This window comes from Kogia breviceps, chromosome 1, assembly GCF_026419965.1.
Source record: "Kogia breviceps isolate mKogBre1 chromosome 1, mKogBre1 haplotype 1, whole genome shotgun sequence".
Lineage (NCBI taxonomy): Eukaryota > Metazoa > Chordata > Mammalia > Artiodactyla > Physeteridae > Kogia > Kogia breviceps.
The window spans coordinates 147,411,775-147,434,719 of NC_081310.1; the positions used below are offsets into that span (position 1 = coordinate 147,411,775).

Below are 22,945 nucleotides of genomic sequence, written 5' to 3' on the forward strand. Positions count from 1 at the left end.
TAGAGAAAGAAGACACCAAGAACCCCTGGAAAGCCATCCATGCTCTCCGGAAGGCCATGCTAAACAATCAAAGGAGTTTGGGGACTGCCTTAGTTCCGCCCTTTGGCCAGTAGGTTCCGCCCTTTGGCCAGTAGGTTCTACCACTTGACACTACTTGACACTACTTTCTTGAAGGGCAACAGCTGCTAATTATAGTGCTGGTCTGCTAGAAATTCCAAGTCTGGCAGGCTAGGTAGTTGACTGGTGGCTCTGCTGCCTTTTTAGCTCATACTGATGTCCTTCTAGAGCCGTAACCGGAACTTGATCAGTAACAGGTAGTTTTTCTGTTGGTGCCATAAGGAGCTTGCCAAGTAAGTTCACATACTTGAAAGCCCCTGGCACACTGCATGGCACAGGGTAGGCACTGCTTTAACATTCAGTATGCTTTATTTCTTCTTTTCCATTAAAAACTAATCCACGAATATTTGTTGAAAAGCTACTGCCTCCTAAGCATTGTGCTTGGTGCTGGAGATGGAGAGGCATACCATGCAGTCCCTGTTTTAATCCTTAATTAGAAAAAGAATGTCCAGATCAAATTTGACAATAAAAAATGATCCTAAATGTCCTTTGATTTTAGGTGAAAAGACATCTCACCTCATCCTGCCACCCTAAAATGCCTAAAGAGCATAACCAGCAAAGTAAATCTGCCCATTACTGTTTTATAAAGTAACATTCTCATTCCTCAGAGAGGAAATCTAACTCCCAGTGAATACATGAGCAGACAAAAGACAGCTGATCATAAAAGGCAATTTTTGACAATGATTTTTGAGCTCCTTTTATCACTATAATCCCAGAACCTAAAATCATGCCTGAACTAAAGTAGAAACTCAGTAAGATTGTTGAATGTATCTGTATATATATATATGGATGTGGCCCATCCATTTATATGACTACAGTGTGACTCATCTGTCGTTCCATACATATTTATTGAGGATTTCCTATGAATGAGAGTCTCTACTAGATTTTTTTAATAGAGACAGGAAAAAAAGAAAAAAAAGAACAAAATAGATATCCTACCTACAAGGAACTTCCAGGTTTAAGGGCGAGATAGACAAGTATGTAAATCACCATGATATAACATAGAAAATGCTAAGAGAAGAACAGAGAAAAAGACTATGGGGGTTCCAAATACAGAAAGGCCACTTCCTGCTGAGGCATTAGATAAGACTGTGGCTAATATAGACTATATGCTCAGACTTAAAGGAGAAGTAATTTGTTGCCCTGTAGAGGGGAGAGAATGGGGACTGGCAAGGAAGGAAGGGCAACTGAGATGGAAAGAACAGCTTAGACAGAAGTAGAGAAGCAAAAAAGCACAGGACATATGAGTTGAAATAGAAATCGGGCTGGAGATGCATGAAAGGGCATAAAGGGGACTAAAGAGAAATAAGCCTGAAGGGTAGGATGAGACAATTTCAGGGATTCTGAATGTGTCCTGATTTATCTTCCAGGACATAGGATCTCTATAGAGTAGCCAGTGCTTAGCATACGGCAGGACTTAATTAATACTACAGCCGACTCATAGCAGGAACCTGTTCTCCACGTGCGCACAGGAAGCTGCCATCTGTATGCACAGGCAATTACAAACATTCCAAATACTCTGCCCTGAACCCTGCAAGCACATCAAATACTCACTGTAAAAGGTCACCCAGCAAACAGCTCTGATCAGTCCTGGCTCAGGCAGAATCAAATCCTCTAAATAAGATCCACTAGATGCAGTGTCAGGAAGGTCAGAAACTACCCTTTTTCACATCTTGAAGCATTTTTACCATGTGGAACATTTTAGAGGAAGAAGGGAAAGGAGAGAGAGAGAGAGAGAGAGAGAGAGAGAGAGAGAGAGAGAGAGAGAGAGAGAGAGAAAAGCAAAACAACAAACCTTTCCAGAAATAATAGAATTCCAAGTAATTAAATGTTAAATGATCACAGTAAGCAGGGAATTTATTTTGGCACCGCCTCCTTCTAGTGATCTAAAAAGCAGTTGATTTCAAAGGCAGCCATGCCAGGAGTAAACCTGGTATTTCATGCCTCCCCTCCTCCACCTCCACCCCTATGTGTCCCCACTGTGTACCTCTGTCGAGCTCACTTGAAATGTTCCATGATGAGGTAGGCACTAAGTCAGCAGTGACTGACAACTCTGTTTCTGAAAAGAGAAAGAAGGGAGGGGAAAAAGACAAGGGCAGTATTAAATATAGTAACTTATATGGGCTGTTAGAAGCATTACAGGAGATTTCCAAAGGCCCTGCCTTCCGAGAGAATCCACGCAGTCCCATAACTTATTAAACTTGAATGTCTGCTCTACTTGCCAGGCAGAGGTGCCTGCATTATAGAGGCTATCCAGACAAACACACTGGAGGCCAGATTCAAAGATTTTTTTCTTTATGCACAGGCTTGAAAATTAAAATACAAATATTTCTTTGACGAAAAACCAAACCTACAGAAATGACCAAATACCATCAAACACAAACCCTTCCTTTTCTTGTTAGAAGACAAGGCTTAGATTAATATAGTCAATAGTCTTCCCATGAAACATGGGAACAGCATTGTTCCTGCTGCTGGCTTCATTTGTGTTTGTGAATTGATAGCATTTCTATTAATAGAGAAATCGATTTCTCTATATTGAAACCTTAAGTCAAGACAAATGAAAGCTAAGTATTTGAATATGGAGAGTCATTCGTGGTAACCCAAATTCAAAGATAATTTTCAAAACCACTATAAATTAAAGCAAACGTGCAAATCAATAGTCTAAGGGACATGATACACTATTAAAATTTTAAAACTCTTCAGTGATATACTGTAATATACAAATGATGTTTTCGTTTTTGAAAATTTAACCCATGACACCATCCTACTAGCACATTCTAATAGGATTGCACTAACCAATTGTTAGGTTACACACATACACACTCACTGCAGTACAGAATTTTAGTGCTAGGCAGGATCTCAGAGAGCCCAGAGCCTGGGTCGTTAGATCTGTGGCATCCATGCCATCACTTCCCATTCCTTCAGACATCATTAGTCAATTATGGCCCTTTTTGCTTATTAAACCTGGGGTCTGCCTTACAGCCTTTTCAACACAGTACTCTAGGTAGTCACTGAAAATGGATCTGTGTCAGAATGCAAGATAAACTTTAGTAAGTGGAAGAACTGGATTCACAGCCAGGTCTGCTTGACTCCACCATGCACATACCTCCTGGCAGCCCATGCTGCTCAGTCCTCAAGTCTGTGAAACCTGACTTGTCTTTCACCTGACCTCTCTCTGGCTTCACCTTTTCACCTAGATAAGCACACTCTCTACATTTCCTTATTTACTGATGGGGACCATCTGCCACATGGCCATAGAAGCCACAACCCGTCATCAGTGAGCTTTGCCAAGGACGGGATGTTTACCCACTGAGACCTTGCAGAGGCCACTTCTAGCTTGTCTACTGGGTATCCAATCAACCTGCCACGTACAGCAGAGACGAAAGGTTGTTTGGTTTGTGCAGGCCTCCTTGGCCTGTCTCTTCCCCTGTTCAGGTGGGAAAAGAGAGCAGGTGGGAAAGAAAGTACGCAAACCACACGTACCCTTCCCACCCAAAACAGCCCCAGTCACCTGCTACATCCTGAGCCAACAAAAGCATAGATTCTTTTAAGGGGAACTGAAGTCCGATTGGCAGTATGGCAGGGATCTTACAGCACAGAGAATTCCAAAATATGAAGCCAAAAAGGAAAATCTGCCCAGGTAAGGAAAATGCTTAGCACAAAACCACAGTGGAAGACAGTGCTTCTGTTATCAACCACCTGTCCTCGGAATGGGTATTTCATGCAGGTGATTTCACCAGGAAGTGCTAATTGTCTACATTTTGGAGCCCTCCATGTGTCATTCCAACTGCAACTCCACGCTGACCCCCATCCTGCTGCCACCCACCTTGGCTCTTTGAATAAAGGCCCCTTGTTGGCAGTATTTTGGACTGCTGTGGTTCCTCTTATAAAAAGGCTCATGAAGCACTCCAATACTCAGACTTTGGGGAGCTTGGGAATAGAAGCATGGCAGCCACGGCAGCAATTCAGGCAAGGATTCAAAGAGTGGGGAAGTGGTGGGATTAAGACAGATTTTGACAGCATCTACATTCAATATTTTCATAGCTTCATCTTACTGCTGCTTGCAGTAAAACTGCCAGAAACATAGGTTTCACTTTACAGTGTTAATTTTATAGAAAGTTAGCTATATGTCACTTGGTTTTGCTAGCCTGAATTTGAATTGCTGATTGAATATAATTTGAGACTGATGACAAATGAGTGGATTCTTGGCACTGCTAACAGTTGAAATTGTTCCCCATGTGTCCCCGGACACTAATTACCACTGGGTTCTTAGGCTACAGCAAAGATAATTTCAATTCACAAGCTCATTAAGTGATTGCGATGATTCTGAGGAATTTTGTTCTCAGACTCCAGATCTATTCCTCGAGATAACCACATGTTCAGCTTTTCAGATAAAATGATAATAAAAACAGGTAAAATCGATAAAATATTTTAAAATATGAATAATCTCCCTGAAAAATATTGTCTTCTGAGGCCACATTTTTTTAAAGAAAGGCTGATTATTTAATGTGAAAAGTTTAATGTTAGTAGTTTAATGTAGCCCCTCACAAAAATGATGTTTAATAAGGCTCCCCCCTCACTTCCCGAAAAGCAGGCTGAATTTTAAGCAAGAAAAACTGAGCACATCTCAGTTTGAGAGCCCTCGATTCCAGGGTCAGCAGCAGCTTTAGAGAGACGCGACCGCCAGTCTTGACCCTACAGGATCTCCACTAATGGATTCAGCTCCTCTCTTATTTTCTTCACCGTGGCAAAAGGATGAGATATTTAATACCAGACTAGCAGCCTCTCTGTGTGTAAAATTTATTGTGGTAATGGCAAATTTGTATGTGCCAATTGGGAGACAGTAGAATATTTAATGGAAATACACACCAACATTAAGATACTAATTTCTGCCACTTACTAATTTTATGATCAGGACCAAGTTACTTAACATCCTTTGACCATTATTTTCTCATCTGTAAAATGGGGACAATAAAAGCTATCTCACAGGAATGTGGTAAGGACTAAATCACATTATGGACCAAAAGGGTCCTGCACCAAAAGGGTGCCCAGCATAGAGTGGATACTCAAGATCTTTCATGCCTCCCCTTCTGTCTAGCAAGGCAAATGGACATACGCTGTGTGGACATACTCCAGTTAGCGGCTATGTCACTGTCTAGGTTTGAAATGACGCATTTGCTGTGCTTTTAGAAAGACCCTATTTTGCATTCCTTACTAATCCAAGCCAATCTTTTCATTTTGTGAGGTTTTCCTGAATCGGTCACCAGTTCTCTTAGAACATCAGTGTTTTTATGTGGTTTTATCCAATTTAAGCAAATCCAGCATGTTTGAGAAAACTCCAGCCCTTATCTTTCCTGACCTCTGCAGGAGGGCAAGACATTCTTCTCCCAAGTTGATCAATAGGAGCTATTATCTTTGCAGTTTCACTGATGAGTGACTTTTTGGCACTGATTCTGCAAACATAAGGTTTTGGTATTTAAGCCTGAACAGTGGGAGTGTTACGTGGAGGGAGGGGAAAAAAATAATAAGCCTTGAATCCTCCTCATTGATAAAAGCCTGTGCTCTCCACGAAGATCACTGGTTTATCTCAGCAGTTGGCAGGGAACAACCCCATATTCACAGGATGCAGAAGCTCTTCCAAGAAGCCCCCGGCCATGCCACATCCTGTATTCTGATCCAGTAACAAGCTGAGGTTACACAGGCACAAACCAGCATTCTCACGAGACTGGTGGCCAGCCCAGTGGTCACAAAGGCCAAGTGTGAGGGACAGGTGGCTGCCCCAATGCCCTTCATGACCAGTGACACTGAGTCCTGCAGTATTATATCTGAGTGGGCCTTAGAGGCCCAGGACTTATTTAGCAAACTATGTTGTTTGTTGGTGGGTTTTTTTGCTGCTTGTGAGTCAAACTTTAATAACCACTGTGGGGCGTTTTCCCCACAGAGTTAACAAATTTATAACTTTTTTAAAAGGGGTGCATGTTTTAATGTGGCAATCGTATGTGGATCCTTCTCTCTTTAGATATAAAGTAGAAGTGTCATGTGATGTTATATGCAGTATTTTAATTTCTTACAAGTTCAAGTAGCTCATGACTCAAGCCTAAGGATTTCTGGAGGTGTCCTTATAGGCGACCTTGGAGGATCTGGAGGTACAGAGGACAAGGGGCCCAGGCTATAGCTCCTCCTTCAACAGGAACAACTCTACATTTCTCTGTGTTACATACTCAGGTGTTGTGAAAAAATGCACCAACGCTTTAAACAAAAAAATTTTAAGCCTCTTATCTGGTACAGTCTCCTCGTCTGACAGATCAAGAAAGGGAGGCCCACAGCAGTCAAGTGACTTGGCCAAAATTACAGTCCTAAGATAGAGCCAGGCCTTAGAGATGGCTTAGAAATAAATGCATGCTTCAATAAAATAAATTTAAAAGAAAAGAAATAAATGCACGCTGCCTTCTCATTGCCCTTAATCTTCCTCTGTCTGTGCCCGTAAGAGATGATATGTCTCCTTAGAAGCTGAGTTCAGAGAGACACACAGGGAATATCCAAACAGCTGGCGTCAGTCACACAAAAGGGACACACTTTCTTCTGTGGTAAAAGAAGGTCTCTGCTCGCAATCATCTGGGGAAAGAGGATGGGAAGGAGGCGAGGGTGCAATGGCTTCAAGTTCTCTGGTAGGCAGCGTTACTTTAGACACAAGGATCTCAGCCTTGGTTCCTTCCTCTCCCCAGTGCCTCAGTGGAGGAGAAGCCCATAGCCAGGTACGTCACCTTCACCAAAGGCACCTGGTTTGGGAAAGTCAGAGCCTGCTCTCCTTAGAAGGGCAGGCAGGCCACATTCCCCAACAGCGCCAGGGGGCTAGTCAGCCTGAGCATTGCTCTGGCCCTGGGTTCACAATTACCCCGCATCTAGGGTCCTGAATGAGGGGGCCCCTCCACTCTGGGACTCAGTTTATTTACTGAGGAGAGGGAAGTGAGAGCCTCCCTTACCCACTGTGGGATAATCAGGAGTGGAGAATTACTATGCTCAGTGTCTACGATGACCTAATCCTCAGTGACCTCAGATTTGTATGTCTGATATAATCTTCAAAATAAGTTTTTATTACAATCACCAAGAAAGACGACGGCACAGTCCTGCAACCTTAAACTGTTCAAATATCCAATCACACCTCCTACACCGCACTATGAAATGATATCTTTTTATAAAACCTATAATGACTTTGTAAGTAGCACAATTACTGTTCATGTGACAAAGCCACTAAATTGTTGAAGAGAAATTTTAAATATACCAAAATTTGCGGTATTATTCATATTTTTGTATAGAGAGAATTGCAAAAACACCAAAAAAAACAATATTTGTCCAGGTTTTCTCAGTGTCTGAGAGGATAACACTCAGAGATCTTCTCAACAATTCCATAAGGTAGGTACCATTATTAACTTCATTTTAAGATTGGACAGCCTGAGGCAGAGATATATTAAAGCACTTGCCTACTCAGCTTGTTAGGGTGGGGATGGGAATTATGGTCAAACCCAGGAGGTCTGACAGCAGAGCCAGTGTCTCCAATTGTGCCAAAATGGGGGTGGGAGAGAGGCAAAGCCAAAAGACGTACCCACTGCTCTCCAGCTTAAGCCCCCTTCAGCCCCAGAGGACCCCAGTGAACCCTAAGTTCAGCAAAACATCGTTTGAGAACCAGTACCAGAGGCCACACTCCTCTCCCATCAATGCTTGGTTCCCTAATTGTAAAACCCCCAAAAGATGGTGAGAGACACGAAGGGAGGAGAGGAAATACTTCTTGAAACACACTTAAATGTCTTTTTTCCTTTGGAAATATTTCCTTCTTTAAATCTGTTGAATTAATATTATGCATCATACACAGTTCTTGTATTTAAAGGAATTATGTTACACAAAGCACCATAATGACACATATCTTCTTTAAAATGAATAGAAATATTCTTGAAAACTATCTTACTTAAAAGCCACCATAGTTGGGCTCTTTTCCATGGAACTCTGGAGATTCACTCACTCATTTACCCATTCATTCATTCAATACACATGTATATTAGCACTTTCTATGCATAAAAACTGGGATGAAAAAGCTTGACCTGGTCGCTAACATTTTTTGAGAACTTACAGTCTAGTGGGAGAGGAGTACAGGAACACAATTATAAACAGTGTCCCAGGGCAACTATAGAAATGGACAGAAGTGGTCTCCCCTTCCCACAAGTCATTCCTCCCACCTCGCCCCAACCAGGCTACAAACACCAAGAGTATTGAATAAAATACCACAAGAAAAGAATATGATGCATAGCTGAGAGTGAAAGAAAAGGACATTCTCAGGTGTCAGAAAGGAAGAGAACAGTAAATAGAAGCTGATGCGGAAGATACCTGTAAATACAGGTCCTCCAGTCTGGGGGCTGCAGTAGCAATGCTCACTGGAAAACCAACACGTGGCCAGAGGGAGATCTGGGTTCTTGCTTAAAGCCTTTATGAGAGCCTGGGAGAGCTCCCCCATCTGTGGGAAGGGGCTGGAAATATTTCCCCCAAAGGCCAGAGAAGCTGCTAGAACCCTTGAGTCCACCCAGGACATGGGTAGGGTGGGGGGGAAACGTCCCCACAAGAAATCAAAAGGGAATGTAAAGACCAGAGAGGTCGCACGTACCCTTCACCCAGTTAGTCTTCAATTAAGCTTATGTAATTATGGTATCAAAACCTGGAATTCAACATTGTTTTAATGTATGTGTACAGTTCTCTGTCATTTCATTACAGGTGTAGATTCGTATAACCATCACTGCAATCAAGATGAAGAACTATGTCATCACCACAAAGATATCCCTCATACTACCCCTTTAGAGTCACACCCATACCCTTCCTCCAAACCGTTCCTAACCCCTGGCAACCACTAATCTGTTCTCCATCTCTATAATTTTGTTGTTTCAAGAATGTGATATAAATGGACTCATACAATGCCCTTGAGATCTACCCAATTTGTTGTGTGTATCAATGGCGTGTTCTTTTTTCCTGCTGAGTAGTATTCCATAGTATAGATGTACTATCACACTGAAACCATTCACCTCAGACATTTGGTTGTTTCCATCTTCTGTGTGTTAAAAATAAAACTGTTTTAAATGCACTCACAGCCTTTTGTGCTAAATAAATTCTTTATTTCAGTAAGAGGGAAGCTGGATCTAGAAGGAAGCGGCAATATTGCAAAGAAACAACAATAATCAAACGAGTTAGAAAATATGTTAAATAAGCCTTGACTCTAAACATAAATCTGTGGTAAAAGGTACAACAGAAGTAAACAGAAGGTTCCAAGGCAGCACTGAGGAAGAGTACAACATCCAGTTTGGAGAGGGGAACCCCAAAGAATCAGAGGGTGGGAAAGACTGCTCCAATCTGAGAGGAGGCCTGTGTATTAGAAATACTATGGTACACTAAAGGAAGTGCACATAAATCAATAATGGTCATATTCAACTATACAGGAGCAGCTTTTTCCAAGAGGGAAACTAATAGTAATTTCAAAATCCAGGGACTTCTAGTTTTTTTGTCCCCCCCCCCGCCCTTAAAGAGAAAAGGAAACACCTCAGCTAATTACTGGGAAGGCAGGATCTTCTTAGGGTCAGTGCAAAGTCCTAAGAGAAGTTTCCAGATGACTCTAACCTTGATCTTCCCCAAGGAGAAGTTCAAATGAATGGACCCAAAGTTAGCTCCCTCATTCACCCATGGTGCCACTAGACTCCATGGATGCTTAGTGCAACCAAACAACTAGTTTATTTCTGGCTTCAGAATAAGTTGGCAAAGACAGAGTAAAAAAAGGAGAAAGCCTGCTGAAAAATGCTTAGCCCAGAAATTGGTCTTATCTCCCTACAGGGGTTTTATTTCATTTCCTTTCGGGTGTTGCAGACACCTTAGATTTCCAATGACATCAACAAACTTCCCTCTTTTCTTCTGGTTTCCACTTGACTGATCTTTCTTATATGATTTTCCTCTCAAAAGAGCCTCCTGGCAATTTTTCCTTCTTACTCATCCTGCTGCATCATTTGCCTTTGTGTTCTGGGGTTTGCCATTTAGTTTCCCCCTTTGTACGGCCCACGTACACTTTCATTTCCTATTCTATAATCCATTTTGCAATAAAGGTCTATTACTCTGTAATTGTCTCTGGTCAATTCAAAGTCACCTGCCTCTCAAAAGAAACACGAGATCCAAAAAAGATGCTTTTCCCGCTGCAGTTCCGTGACAGCTAAGAGTTTATTCTTGAGCCTTGCAAACAAATGAAGTCTTGGTTAAGTCCTATATACAGCGGGAAGGAAGTTAAGGTGTGCTGGGTGCTTCCTAAAGCCATAGTGTATTAGTATACAGTTTGGAAAACTAGATGGCCGAAAAGGATTTCTTTAAAAACTCCTTACTTTCACCTGGATTTTAATGTGATCTTATTCACTTGTTTGTTCATTAATTCATCCATCCATCCATCCATCCATCCATCCATCCATCCATCCATTCATTCATTCAACAAGTATTTATTAAGTACTTACTCTGTTCCAGACTAGCTAAGTGCTAGTTAGGTGCTGGGATATACTCGTGAACAAAAGACCATTCCTTACTCCATGGAACTCACTGTGTGGTAGGGACACAGAGAAGTAAATAAAGAATTAAAGTACAGTATGATAAATGCTGTGTATGGGGTGGAGGCTGGGGAGGTGGGGAGGTAAAGGGACTCAGCGCAGTCTCGGAAGATCCTGTCCTGGCCAAAGATTTTGGTGATGAAATTCATGTGGTTTATGGAGAGCCACATGCTTAGATAGACACGAGGAGCCTGAATAATCTAATTTTTTTTATTTGAATAGAACAGAATTTATTTCTGCAAAAAGTGAACAAAGAGGGCTTCCCTGGTGGCGCAGTGGTTGAGAGTCCACCTGCCGATGAAGGGGACACGGGTTCGTGTCCCGGTCCGGGAAGATCCCACATGCCGCGGAGCGGCTGGGCCCGTGAGCCGTGGCCGCTGAGCCTGCGCATCCGGAGCCTGTGCTCCGCGGTGGGAGAGGCCACAGCGGTGAGAGGCCCGCGTACCGCGCAAAAAAAAAAAAAAAAAAGTGAACAAAGACTGAGACCTCTACAGTGGGTATGTCTTCGCTCGCCGTAATCACATAACTGCCCTTACCTGCAGAGCTTGGCTACTAAAATGAGTCTTCTACTAGAAACAGGGAATGTCTCTCCCAGCTTGAGTGATGCTCCAGCCCTGTATACTTCCTAAATCCATTCTTCAACCAGGACTGGGTCTTTTGTGCCTTTATCTCCTTAGCAACATACATATCTGCTGGGAATGGAGGGTTAGTGTAACCTGTCTAAGAGTTTCTAAGTTCCTTTTACCTTTCTAATTTACACTTGGCTCTGGAATGAGAGAAAATAACTCTCCATTCAACACGATACTACGCATGCGCTAAATGACCTGCTCTAGCCAGATCAGTGAAAAAATGGAATATCAAACAGAATATTTGATGCACAAATTTCATCTCCTTGAAATAGTGTAATACTGACATCAATAAAATGTTTCTCGTGTTCGAACCTCAAATAGGATACCTCTGTTTCCTACTTCAAGCTATGTTTAAATCACAGCAAAACAACTGCAGTTCAATAGGAAAATATAATAAATCTGCTAACTCAGTGATATTCCGTTTTCTACTGAAAAGACAGAAAGACTAGAATTACTCTAATTTTCTACTTTACAGTTTGCACTCAATGCTATGGTCCACATATTCTTCGGCCATCAGTGAGTAAGGGTTCTTCCTTTCACTCTGCTTGCATAGTAAACTTCTTGAGGGAAAAGATCATGTCTTGTGCTTCCTGGTTCCTACACAATCCTGGAACATGCTAGATGAGAAAGAAGCAGCATAGCAGAGGGATGAAAGGGTCAAACTGACTTTAGAATCAGACATGTTCAAATCCAGGGTCTGTCACATACTAGCTTATGACCTCAGACAAATTACTTCATACCTCTAAACCTCAGTGCCTCATTCATAAAATGGGAACAATAGTAATGAGCTTGCAGGACTGCGATGAGGATTACTAGAAAAATATTTAAAGATGAGTACAGTGCCCAGCAAAGTAGCAGCTACAACTAACTGGTAAAGACTTTTTGTACTTACTATAGATACAACCTCAAGGGTATTTAATGCAGTGATTCCCAAACCCAGTTGGGGAGTATGTTAGACAAATACAGATTCTTGGAGCCCTTATCCCTAAACTACCAAATCTCCTGAGGTGGGTCTTATATAACTAGCCTAGTATTGGGTCTCTACAACCCACTAGTTTAGGGAAACTCATATAATGATATGCCTGCCAAAAAACCCAAACAACACAAAAAGGTTTAAATGAACTGAGAAGTTTAATGTAATTTAAGAATCTAGGGGAGAGGGAGTTGGCAGACTAAATCTTAACTCTTATTTTTGTCATAAAATCCCGAAGTAGTCAGCAATCTCAATATTGAGACAGCCCAGTGAATATTAACCAAGGGCAAAATTGATACCACTTGAATATCTTTCAAAGCGAAGTATTTATGTTTAACTAGAAGGTCCTCTTAATTGGTTGACCAACAATTTAGTCAATTAGATTCTTAGGAGGAAAATTATCATCCTGTAAAGAGCAGGGCAGTTTTGTCTCCACCAGTATCTCCATTACATAGGATCTCAATGGCTGGGAATTTTATGTTTGTGGAGCTCTCCACCCAATGGGCAAATTGGGCACACTCTAAAAATATGTAGTCCTCCTACTCTAGGCAGGACTCCCTACAAGGAGGGAGAAACAAAACCCTTTTCAGCTTTGAGTCTCAGCCACTTAAAGCATTTACAAAGAGAAGGCCACTTTGGATGCAGTTGAAAAAGCTATTAAGATTCCAAGCACCTCACAGTAATACAAGTACCTTGTATTTAGGTAGCACTTTTCCTTTCAAGAAAGCCTGTACACAGAACAGACATTAGCTCATGACTCCACATGTGAAGGATCAAGGCCTGAGATAATCATACCCTGGTTGGAATTGAAGAAACCCAGATTCTGCCAGAGGACTTGCCTAAAGTCCCCTGGCGTGTCATGAAGTGCCAGGAGAACGTAAGCACCGTCTTCCCTCACCCAAACCTGGCTCCACACAGGCTCTGTGTTACACTGCTGGTGAAATCTCTTTTCCAGTATTAAGGTTTGTTTTTTTTCTAACCCCTCTAGCACACTGTTAATTCAATCACTTCAAAGTTCCAAAGAGTGCGGAGCAAACATTTTTTTAAGCTATTTTCAGAAAAAAATCTATTGAAAGTATAATTTGTATTTTCTGCCTGTCCCTGGAAACCAAGTGTTTAAGTTAATGAGATTGAGGGATGCCTGGGTTAGTGGAAATTATCTTAATCAGAGAGGTAAATTTAGGAGGATTACTATTATCCTGCAAGATAGTTAGATGGTTTTGCTCCAGCCATATTAGCCTAGGCGTGTAGGATCCAGATGGCTGGCAATTTTCAAATACTTAATTTGCCTCAAATTGCTCCAGTTTAAAATGCTTTGCCCGTCTGGACTGGGTTTCCTGCACCATGTCATTATTGATAACCTGGGAGATCAATAATTAAAATTAAATAGAGGGAAACATTAAGCAGAGCATAAGATGGGGCCAGAATCCCTACCCAGAGCCTCTTAGTTTAATCTCTCCCTCTTCTGAGATCCCATAGTGTTTTATCAATTCCTCTCTTACAACACTTTACAATTGTAAGGTGACCTACAATTGCTTCCGTGTCCTTGACTAAAATTGCACACTTCTCAAGGCTGGAGATGAGGTCTGACTTATCTCTACATTACACACAGCAGCAGCTGTTGAATTGTACACATAGTAGGCACTCAACAAATGTTTTCTGAATGTATAGGTGATATAATAGCTGCACTCTCCATATTTTACCACATTTATTTGTATAAGGTAGTGGGGTAGACTGCAAAATGCCACAATTCATTCCTCCCTGTACCCACAACTTTTTGCAGCTTTTCCCATGAAGAGATGCAGTCTACTTCACCAACTTGAATCTGGTCTGGCCTCTGTGACTTGCTTTGGCTAACAGAATGTGCTGAGACCAGCTTGGCCTGGTCCAGACCAAAGAAGCACACAGCCAACACACTGACTAATGAGGTAAATAAATGTTTATTTTTTCTGGTCACCAAATTTCGGGGTGGTGTGTTATGTGCATTATTTGTGGGCAACAGATACCCATTTACGGATGAGAACACAAAGGCTCAATGAAGTTAGGAATTAGCCTAATGCCACAGAGCGAAAAAGCCAGGATTTGCATCCAGTCTTTCTGCTTCCAAAGCCCACAGTCTTTCCACTAAATAAACTGACCAAACCTGAAATATTCCTGGGCATTCAGAAATAAGTTTGAGAAACTAAAGGCAAGAGACAAATGGGGGAGGAGCTTCCTTTCCTTGCTGTGAAGCAGGATGGAGAACCGCCCACCAGAGTGAACTACCTCTGTCAGAAAGGGTCCTGTGTGCGCAGCTCATCTGATCAGATTAAAGAGATGCAAAAGTACAGGATCCTTTTACACAATGATCTGGAAGGAATGAGATTCACGCATCCATAAACACAGACTCAACTTATAGCGATTGCTATTCAAAGTTGGTGATTTGGTCATTCCCTCTTGCAATATATTTTTTCTTCATCCTCTTATCAGAAAGAAAAGGAATTTTGCACGTAGTTAATGTTGCGCCTGTTCTCTTCCACCATCGATCTTCCATGTCTGTTTCGGTTTTCAAATCTGATGGAAACTGTTTGAGTTGGTTCCCAGGTGTCAACATCTGCATCTGAAATGTAGATCTACCTGCAGACTTTAAACAGCCTGGGTATTTGTGGCTGCAGGCATGGGAATTTTTCACAACAATGCAAGAGCATGCTTTGGATTTGCCAAAGAGCCTCTCTTAGGTGAAAAGGGAGGGTTCTTCCTTCTCCCAGAGCAGACAAGCAGCAGCATTTCAGGAGGCCTTTCTAATCACCGGCAATGAACAGGAATGACCAGTGCTACTGTGCACATGATGGATGGGGTGGCCTGTTCGCTCATGTGTGTCACCTACCACGATGGGCTCCTTGATCTCTGGCTGATAAGAGAACATTCTTAACAGATGCTTTGCTCAGAAAAGGTGTATACTTCCCCTGTATGGAATGTGGGCATCCATTTTCAGTCAGGGATGACCAAGGTATTTGGGAGAATTTGTTGCAGCTGGTGGAACAGCTTGGGAGAAGGAAGCGAGCTGACGTGTCCTGTTTCACTGCCTCCCCCTTGAGGCCACAGTTGAGGTTCCATGGCTGTGACATCAGCCACCATAAGGCCTAGCTCTTCTGTAGGCTTTCCCCATAAGCCCTTCCTGCTGCCCTTGTTTTACCTCACCTGCTGCCTTCAGGTCCCCATCAAGCAAGTGTAGCCTCAGCACACAGGATTATTTTATTTAGCAATCTTGCAGTAAAAAAGGCTTTTCAAAGTTTGAAACAAAATCTAAAAGCCATAAAAAGAAAGATGATACATTTGATTGCATTAAAAATTCTACAAGGAAAAAAAGCAGAAACTGGGAAGAAAATATTATTGCAACTCAAAAGGCAAAGGCTAACTGCCAGAATATAGTAAGCAAAACCTCCTACGAATAAGTAAGAAAGAAAAACAAGAATGCAATAGATAAGCGGGAAAAGGGAATAAATAGACAATTTATAAATAAGGAAATGTGGTTCTTAAACACATGAAACCATACTAAGCTCACGGATAATATAAAAAATGCAAATTAAAATGTCAATGTGATGTCATTTCCCCCCAGTCAGATTAGGAATTTTAAAAGAGCTTCATATCTCTCTATATTAAGGTGGATATGAAGAAACAGGGACCCTTATATTGATAGGTATGAGCGTAAATTGGTACAACTTGGCAATGTCTATGAAAAGTTTAAATACAAATACCCTGTCAATAGCAATTCCACTTTTAGGAATTTATCTTACAGATGTCCTCAGACATGTATGAAATGCTACTTACACAAGATTCTCAATGTAGTATTGTTTATAACAGAAAAAGATTGGAAGCAACCTACTTGTCCAGCTACAGGGTTACTGGTAAAATAAATTATGGCCTATCCAAAATTTGCAATGGAACACAATGCACCTGTTGAAAAGAATAAGGAAGCTCTGTATGTACTGATTTGGAAAGAAATCACCAAAATATATCCTTAAGTTATATTTAAAAAGCAAGGTACTGATTGTGTATATAGAAAAATATCATTTGTATAAAAAGAAAAAAAATGCTTGTGTTTTTATATTTGTGGATATATGCAATATATATAAAAGTTACAATGTTAAAATACAAGGTCAGGGATATTGGATCACACTGAGCAGCCATCATCTTTTACATTCTCCTTTCCAATTGTCATACCATGTTCTCCACACTGGAATGGGAACTGTAAGAGGTAGAGTTAGTCAAGCGAGTAAAGTGATCCAGAGGAGAGAAGGGTCATCACATTTCATGACAAACGTGTTGATGATGGTGGACTGACTTCCTTAATACGCTTAGATGTTAACAGCTACCAATAGGGTGTTCCTTTTATGTGCAAAGATACTTCTAAGCCTTCCTTTCTTTACCTTAAAGAAACTCAAAAGCATCAATTCTTCAGGTAGCAGATTTCAATGGATATAGCAACTAAATCACAAAACAAAGCAACAAAAGTAAAATCTGCTGCACCGGACACACAACCCAAATTAGACGTGGGAAAAAATGGTGACCAAAAGGGTGAAGAAGAGCTGTTTCTCCCTGCTGTTCACTGGTGATTGGTGGATACACTGCCAGGTGTGGAATGCCTGTGCTGGGGTGCTCATCACCAGGCATGGATGACATCATTCCAAATGCATATATGGCAAACGGGCTAACTAAGAAGTGACCACATGGATTTGACTTTGCAAAATAAGACCTTATTTAGCTGCATGTCAGCAATCTGGCAAACCCAAATATTTGAAAAATGGCCATAACTATAGATAAATATTTTTTTAATGTTCTGAGTGGTTAAAGTAGAATTTATAAAACTATACCATAAAGATCATGTATGTCCATTGTAAGTGAATCTACTAGTCCTATACTAAATCCAGGGTTTTTAGTTTACACATAGTTTTAACATGCCTTTCAACTAGAATAGTGTCTTATGTTGGGAATATTCTGGGTACTCTATTAAAATGCCAAGAAAGTGAGTCGTTCTCCCTTCCCCTTCACTGTTTTTGTTTTTATAGAAAGGAAGAGATTCTGGCTTTTACCTTTTTAAAATATAAACATATGACATGTGCTTGGGAGGATGATACATGAGGAATTAGGTTTTCAAACACACAGCTGAGTTTCTGAGAGAGAATGCCATTCAACTGTTTTATCCTCTGTAAAAATACAATTTCCCTTCTCTTGAAAAGGGGTTTAGAATTTTGTCTGTAAGTGAACAAAGGTTCGAAATAAAACTGAAAAGTCTTCTTGTATGGCAAAGAGCTCATAATGAAAAGGTATTTAGATGAGTTAGGCCTGTAAATCAAAAATATGCAGGATATAGCCGACTACTTGGGAACTTTCAAAAACAGCACCAGTATTTCCAAGGTACTACATTAATCCTCCCAAGGGCAAATTTGGAAACTGGAAATTTAGCTTGGCATTGGAGAGTCAGTGCATTACAGAACACGGTGGGGTGGGGTAAGCAAGCCCTCCCTAGACTTTCATGTTCGAAGACCCAAGTTCAAAGTGCTTCTTGGAGTTTCAGCCAAAATATCCTCCCACCCCAGACTTCTCTTCCTGAGCAAGTCTTTGGGTTTTCAGCTTAATAGCGGGAAAGGCCTATACTTCAGTTAATGCCTTCAATGGATCCTGTGACTGTGTCAGAAGACACAGCTCCATATCTAAGAGTACAACTAAATTTTCTTTCAAAAGTACAGCGCAAGTACCCTCTGGGTGTTGGTGTGACCATGAAGAAGGTATATGGAAGCAGGGACTACCTTCTCCCTCTTAAGGAGCTGACAGCCAGGAGAGGAAAAACAAATGGGGAATATGTGAAACGATGCAAAACTGATCCTAAACGGGATAAAAGCAAGTGCTACAGACCTCAGGCATTCTGAGCAATGAAGAAGAAACGCTGGGAAGGAATAAGGGGTAGTTTAATCTATTGAACTGATTCACCAGTATCCACAGATCCATTCTTCCATATGGACATCACTGTTAGGGAATAAACTCAAAAGAATGGGGGGGTGATGACTAGATGAAATTCTAGTCACTCTATTCTACCAGATAAACTGTGGTCCAGAATTGGTTGAGACACATGATGAGAGATCTAGAAACCACATCACTTAAGAAACAGTAGAAGAAACCCAGAATGCTTGGCCAAAGCAGACTAGTGAATGACTGATGGCTGTTTTCAAATATCAGAGAAGTGATACATAAAGGAAGATATGATTTATCCTGTGAGGTTATAAAGAGCAGAATCAGGACCAATGGATTGAAGGCAACCATTATATAAGTTACAGAAGTTACACCAAAACAGGTTTTAACTGAAAATAAAGAAGATAATCTAACAATCAGAGTGGCCCCCAAATAGAATGAACTAATCAACCGCCACCAAAAACCCCAAAGCAAGCATTCACTGATAGTCTACTATTTTCAGACACTGAGAAAAGTTTTAAATGAACTGTCTCATTTTCTCCTCATAATTTTACAAGGTTATTATTATCATCAACATCTCCATTACTATTCATATTTCACAAAAAAATAGACTGAATAAAAAAATAAGAGAGATTAAATAATTTGTCCAAACTCACACAACAAGTATGTGGCTGAGGCAGGTTTCAAAGCCAGAGTCCAAGCTATTACAATTATATTATGTTGTTTAAAAAGGAGTTAAAAAATCAGAAAATAACAAGTGTCAGTGAGAATGTAGAGAAATTGGAACCCTTGTGTATTGTTAGTGGGAATGTAAAATGGTCCAGTTGTTGTGGAAAATGGTATGGCAGTTCCTCAAAAAATTAACCATAGAATTACCATATGATCCAGAAATTCTATTTCTGGGTATATACCCAAAATAATTGAAAGCAAGAACTTAAACATATATTCTGGAAATAGATTGTGGTAATGGTTGCACAACATTATGAATGTTGTGTCAACTTAATGTCACTGAATTGTACACTTAATGATTAATTTTATGTTATGTGTATTTTACCACAAAAAAAAAAGAAAAAAGAAAAGAACTAAAACATGTATTTGTACACACATGTTCATAGCAGCATTATTCACAATAGCTAAAAGGTGGATGCAAGCCAAGTGCCCATCTTCAGATGAATGGATAAATAAAATGTGGTACATATATACAATGGAATATTATTAAACCTTAAAAAGGAAGGAAATTCTGACACATACTACAACATGGGTGAACTCTGAAGTCATTATGCTAAGTAAAACAAGCCAGACACAAAGGACAAATACTATATGATTCCAATTACATGAAGTACCTAGAGCAGTCCAATTCATGGAGACAGAAAGTAGAATGGAGGTTGCCAGAGGCTGAGGGGTGGAAGGAAAGAAGCATTCTTGTTTAATGGGTACAGAGTTTCAGTTTGGAAACATGAAAAAGTTCTGCAGATGGAGAGTGGTGATGGTTACCAAACAAGTGAATTTAACGCCACTGAACTGTACACATAAGGATGGTTAAAATGGCTAATTTTGTGTTATGTATATTTAACCACAATATTTTTTAAAAAGTAGTGAGACGTTTGGGCTAGAAGTGTTCTAGTGGAGACAGGATGTCCATGTGTCAGAGATGCTGAGGAAGGGATTATTATTCCAGGAAGGGGCTGGGTTAAGAGAACTCTGAGATTCCTTCCAACTCTAAAATTCTCTGACAAGATAAGCACTTCATCAATGACAGAAGTAAAAACCTGTTTTATTTTTCCCCCAAAAGACAGACTACTTTTTATCCTGGAGCTTTCCAGCCTGGACCCTGAGACAGCTGGTTCCTAGAGTTGGTTTACAATCAGATTCTCTCATTTTCATAAAGCATATTACCAGCAAACCATTTCCAACTCCATTTTAATGAGGACCAGTTTGTTATTTTTTTGGAAACCCCTGACTTCCATTGTTATAGAAAAGATACAAGAAAAGAAAACCTAGGTCTAGCAGTTCAAGAATTAATGAAGGCCCTGAAACAATTACGCCTTAAATATACAAGGGTCTCCTTAACGTAAACAGACTGTATTTCACTGCAGATCTTCTTAGAACAAGGGATCCATTTCAGCATGACAGAGTGGGCGATGTAGCAGGGCTATAGTATGCACTCAGTTTTCGATTTTACTTCCGTTGCCGTTGAGTACTGTACAAATAGCCTGGCTTAAAGGATCTGGGAAACACTAGGTCACAGTGTGAAATATATGCTAATATAGCACAATTTATATAAAAATAGAGGAATGTCAAGAGCTAACTGAAGCCAGAGGTAGTGGCTCCAGCCAAGTGGGGTCTGAGGAACATTGATAATGCAAAGAGAATGCTGTTCTCATTAAAACCGCCAGGAATACTACCCTCAGGTTTTCTTCCAGTTTAAATGCCATGATAAATTAAAACTGAATTTCTGCTGCTCTCTAAAAGCAGGCGTATGTCTCTGCATTACTGAATCAGGGTATGACAGGTTAAATATAAATTAAAAGTCAGTATGACACAAAGATTAACATTCCCCGTCCCCAGGGTTGAAGAGCTAATAGAATAGTGGGGAAAAGCTGAAAGTGTGTTAAATTGGCAGCCAGCATGAAAAGTGAAATAAGCATGGCTAAAAACAACTGCTGTTTAGTTACTATTTATGGGTCAGACATGAGAATTTCACACTCATTGTCTCATTTAGTCCTCATGATGTAGGTTAAAAACCAGAATAACATTTATTTATATAATAAATTCCGCTGAAATCATCCCACAGCAAACCCATGGCAGACTCATCTATTAGCCCATTTCCAGAGGCAGGCAGGCTCTCGGACCTCTGACAGGTTCTGATTACTTGGGTCTGTGTAACAGCATTCAAGGGGTAAAAAGAGCCAAGGCAGGAACAACACAAAAGCCATTTATGGATTCTAGGTAATTGAGGCAGAAAACCCAGAATTTAAGGCCTAAAGGTGAAGTTCAAAATTATATATAATTTAGGGCTTCCCTGGTGGCGCAGTGGTTGAGAGTCCGCCTGCCGATGCAGGGGACATGGGTTCGTGCCCCGGTCGGGGAAGATCCCACGTGCCGCGGAGCGGCTAGGCCCGTGAGCCATGGCCACTGAGCCTGCACGTCCGGAGCCTGTGCTTGCTCCGCAACGGGAGAGGCCACAACAGTGAGAGGCCCGCGTACCACACACACAAAAAAAAATTATATATAATTTATTAGATGGTATGGGTTTGGTTCTCCTCTGCTACTGTCCATCTTCCATGCCATAATCCACACACCATATGGCCATACTTTTCTAAGAACCCCCTGGTAAGAACCTTCACTGAGCATCTATTTCACATGAGATGAAGTCTAAAGCCCTCAGCAGAGCATGCAAAGTCCTTTATAATCTAGTCTGCCATTATTCCAGCCATGCTAAACTATAGCTCACCATTCCAAAGACACTTCACCCTTTCATGCCCTGATTCTCTTTACTGGGATGCTCATTTCCAACCCTCTGCCCTCCCCCAATTCATTCTTTGATATTCAAATTAGGACAGGGATTGTATCTTTCTTATTTACTACTGTAATCTCAGTGCAAGAATAGAGTTAGTGCTAAGTAAATGTTTATTGAATGTAAGAGTGAGGGAGATAAAGAAAGACATAAATAAAGGAGGGAGGTAGAGAGGGAGCAAATTGGCTCTTGTCTTTCATCCTTCCAAGCCATTCCCTCCTCTAAGCTATACAGAACCTAGTCATACACCCCTTTACACTGTTCTCCAAGCTTATCTATTGCTATGCTTTTTCCCCATCTAGACTCTCATCATCCCAAAGGCAAGGACTGTGTTCTTCTAGATAGCCAATGCTTAACTCAGTGCCTGGCAGTAAACAAGAAATGTCTGAATGAATCTTTTTGAAGTTCTTATAAATCCCTCTTAAAGAAATTACTTTAGCTGGTAGTAACGTGGAAGTCTCAGCAACATTTGGGTTGGGTCCCTATGATTCAAGTTTGGCAGACTGGGTAAACAAACATCTGACAAAATATGGTCCAAGTAAGGACTCTTTCTGTCTTTGAGAGCCAACCTAGATTTACACACTGAAGCTCTTCCTCCTTAGAAAGCTCTAAAGGTCTTCCCTCAGAAGCTGTTAATACACATTTTTCACAAGCTTAGTTATCAGATTTCCCAGTCCAGAGTTGACTAGACACAACGAATGGACAGCAGGAAAGGAGATGGAGGCAGATAAACTAGAAAGCACTCTGAGGAGAAGGAGAGGGGACCCAAGGACAGCTTGGGGCAATCAGTCTAAACTCAAACAGACCCTGGGTCTGTACTATACGGCAGCACCGTCCAATAGCTCACAGTGGTGATCGTGCATTACTGTGAAAAGGTATCCCTTTTTACAAAGACAGAGGTGTATGGGCAATCCATTAAGGAAGATTTCCACTAAATAGCAAAGCAGTTGGCATTCAATGGGGAATGTTTTGATTAGTTGGAAAATTCACTTAGGTAGAAGAGCTAATGAGCTGACAGTGTCAGATATAAAATGTGCTCCTACAGAAACCAAAGAGACTTCATATTGTGTATCTGTCCATTTCCAGCTACCCGACACATGGAAATGGACCAAGAGAAACATAAGCATGAAAATACACTTTAAGT

At 40.9% G+C, this 22,945-nt stretch overlaps 1 protein-coding gene across 2 annotated transcripts in view; it reads right to left on the reverse strand.

Moving 5' to 3' along the window:
• Window positions 1-22,945, reverse strand: part of ROR1 (receptor tyrosine kinase like orphan receptor 1) — a 400,273-nt gene that overhangs the window by 173,272 nt on the left and 204,056 nt on the right. Inside the window, exon 2 of one of the 2 annotated variants that reach the window (XM_067006696.1) lies at window positions 2,105-2,176. In XM_067006696.1, the coding sequence (XP_066862797.1) occupies window positions 2,105-2,176 (72 nt within the window). The remainder of the gene's footprint in view (window positions 1-2,104; window positions 2,177-22,945) is intronic. The other variant, XM_067006694.1, reaches the window with a different exon arrangement.